This window comes from Salvelinus sp. IW2-2015, linkage group LG37, assembly GCF_002910315.2.
Source record: "Salvelinus sp. IW2-2015 linkage group LG37, ASM291031v2, whole genome shotgun sequence".
Classification (NCBI taxonomy): Eukaryota; Metazoa; Chordata; class Actinopteri; order Salmoniformes; family Salmonidae; genus Salvelinus; species Salvelinus sp. IW2-2015.
In genome coordinates this window covers 1,439,141-1,441,075 of record NC_036876.1, presented here as the reverse complement: position 1 = coordinate 1,441,075, position 1,935 = coordinate 1,439,141, and the positions used below count along the sequence as shown (strand labels likewise).

General features: G+C 43.3%; 1 protein-coding gene across 2 annotated transcripts in view; it reads right to left on the bottom strand.

The window, feature by feature from the left end:
- LOC111960032 (calsequestrin-1-like) overlaps positions 1-1,935 on the bottom strand; it is a 45,487-nt gene that overhangs the window by 17,345 nt on the left and 26,207 nt on the right. Inside the window, exon 2 of one of the 2 annotated variants that reach the window (XM_023981903.3) lies at positions 1,188-1,220. The exons of the other annotated variant lie outside the window; for it this stretch is intronic. Coding sequence (XP_023837671.1) covers positions 1,188-1,220 — 33 coding nt within the window. The remainder of the gene's footprint in view (positions 1-1,187; positions 1,221-1,935) is intronic. 2 annotated transcript variants of the gene reach the window in all.

Genomic DNA, 1,935 nt, shown 5'->3' with positions numbered 1-1,935 from the left:
GGGGCATGGTCCTAGTGTTTCAACAGGAAGAGACGTGGTCACGACAGGTGCAGTGGACCGGTGGAAAAGGAGAAGGGCTCACGCTTTGTGAGAGTAAACTTACATAGGGGGCATGGTCCTAGTGTTTCAACAGGAAGAGACGTGGTCACGACAGGTGCAGTGGACCGGTGGAAAAGGAGAAGGGCTCACGCTTTGTGAGAGTAAACTTACATACACACGCTCACTAACACCTACTTGCAAAGACATACAAACACACACACACAGATGCACAAACACACATACTTTGTTCTCATTTTAACCACCAGAGGCCACCAATCTATGGCAATACATGGAACAAAATATAAGTAGAGAAAACATTGTACTCCAAATGATATCTAAGAATCACATAATTACAAATGTCTTATTTACAAATGTATGCAGAATGGGCATCATTCAAAAGCAGGCAATATCCATCAAGGAATATCCAGTGATATGTCCAGCCCACACAGTCAAGCTAGGCAACATCCACCCTAGCCAGGTCACGGTTCGGTCCAAGACTCCACCTCAGCCATAACAACAGCCCTGAGATCCATTTTGGTTTGGACTATGCTACCCGGTATCCTTGGGACGTCCTTATCCTAAACCCTGACCACAACTCTTACCTAACCCTAAACTTAAGCCTTACCTTACCCATTTTAAATGTCAACTTCAAATGGGGTTGGGAAGTCCCCAGGATCCCAGATAGCACGGACCATTCCCGGATAGCACCAAACCAAGATGGCCACCAAAACAAGAAGGCCAACATTATGTGGCTCAATCTGGTTTACAGTAAAGCCAGTGTGACAAGTACTGCTCTCGTGCCAAGCAATTCCTTTGGGCCAGCATCTATGTTTTGCATGAAATTGTTGAAAGGATGAATGAATGAATGAATGAAATGATAAAGGGGTTCGACCAACTGTAGACTGTTTCAGTTTGTTTTGTTATTTCGGTGACCTTTATTTGCAACATTACTTCCACTGCTGTGGTACAGAGGAGCAGTAATAGTCTGCTTCCCAAATAGCATCCTATTCCCTGTACAGTGCACTGCTTTTGAACAGAGCCCATAGGGGATATGGTGCCATTTGGGACGCTGCGATAGAGCAAGCTGCTGAGGGTTTTGCTGTAGGGCAGCAGCTTTGTTGAGGGCTGGTTCGAAGGCCTGGACATACCTGGAACGTCAGGGCAGCTGGACTGGTGAGTAACTGTAGAGAGAAGTTATGCTTTAGCACAGGACATTCACGTGTGGTCCAGGATTCAATCAAAGGCGCATTGACGACAAGAGCACTGCTCTAGACTTGTTAAGGACATTTACGCTTGAGCCAACATCCGCCGAGTTACCGGGAATGCGATCTCCACGAAAGTCTGAGAAATTGTCTTTGAAAGGTGCGTTGTTGACAATGCGTCTTTGATTGTATTTCGGCCATAACTACTACAAGACTGAGTAAACAAAGGACAGTAAACAAAGGACAGTAAACAAGGGACAGGAAACAAATGACAGTAAACCAAGGACAGTGAACAAAGCATAACATGTGTCCCAATATCCATATTCATGTAGAGTGCGTTGTCACTATATTACTTTTTACTTTATAGTAAATGTATATTAATCACTAATATCCCACCAGGCACAGTCTTCACTTTAACATCTATTCCATGTTGGTTCAACGTAATTTCGTTGAAATGACATGGCAACAACGTTGATTCAACCAGTGTGTGCCCAGTGGGATTACTTGTCGATTTCATTACATCATCATAAAACATATTATGTTAGTATCATGAATATGGATATTAAGACATATGGACAGAGTCATGACATCACAGGACCGTGAATAGAATGTAGAATACTTCCACTATACAGGACAGTGAATAGAATGTAGAATACTTCCACTATACAGGACAGTGAATAGAATGTAGAATACT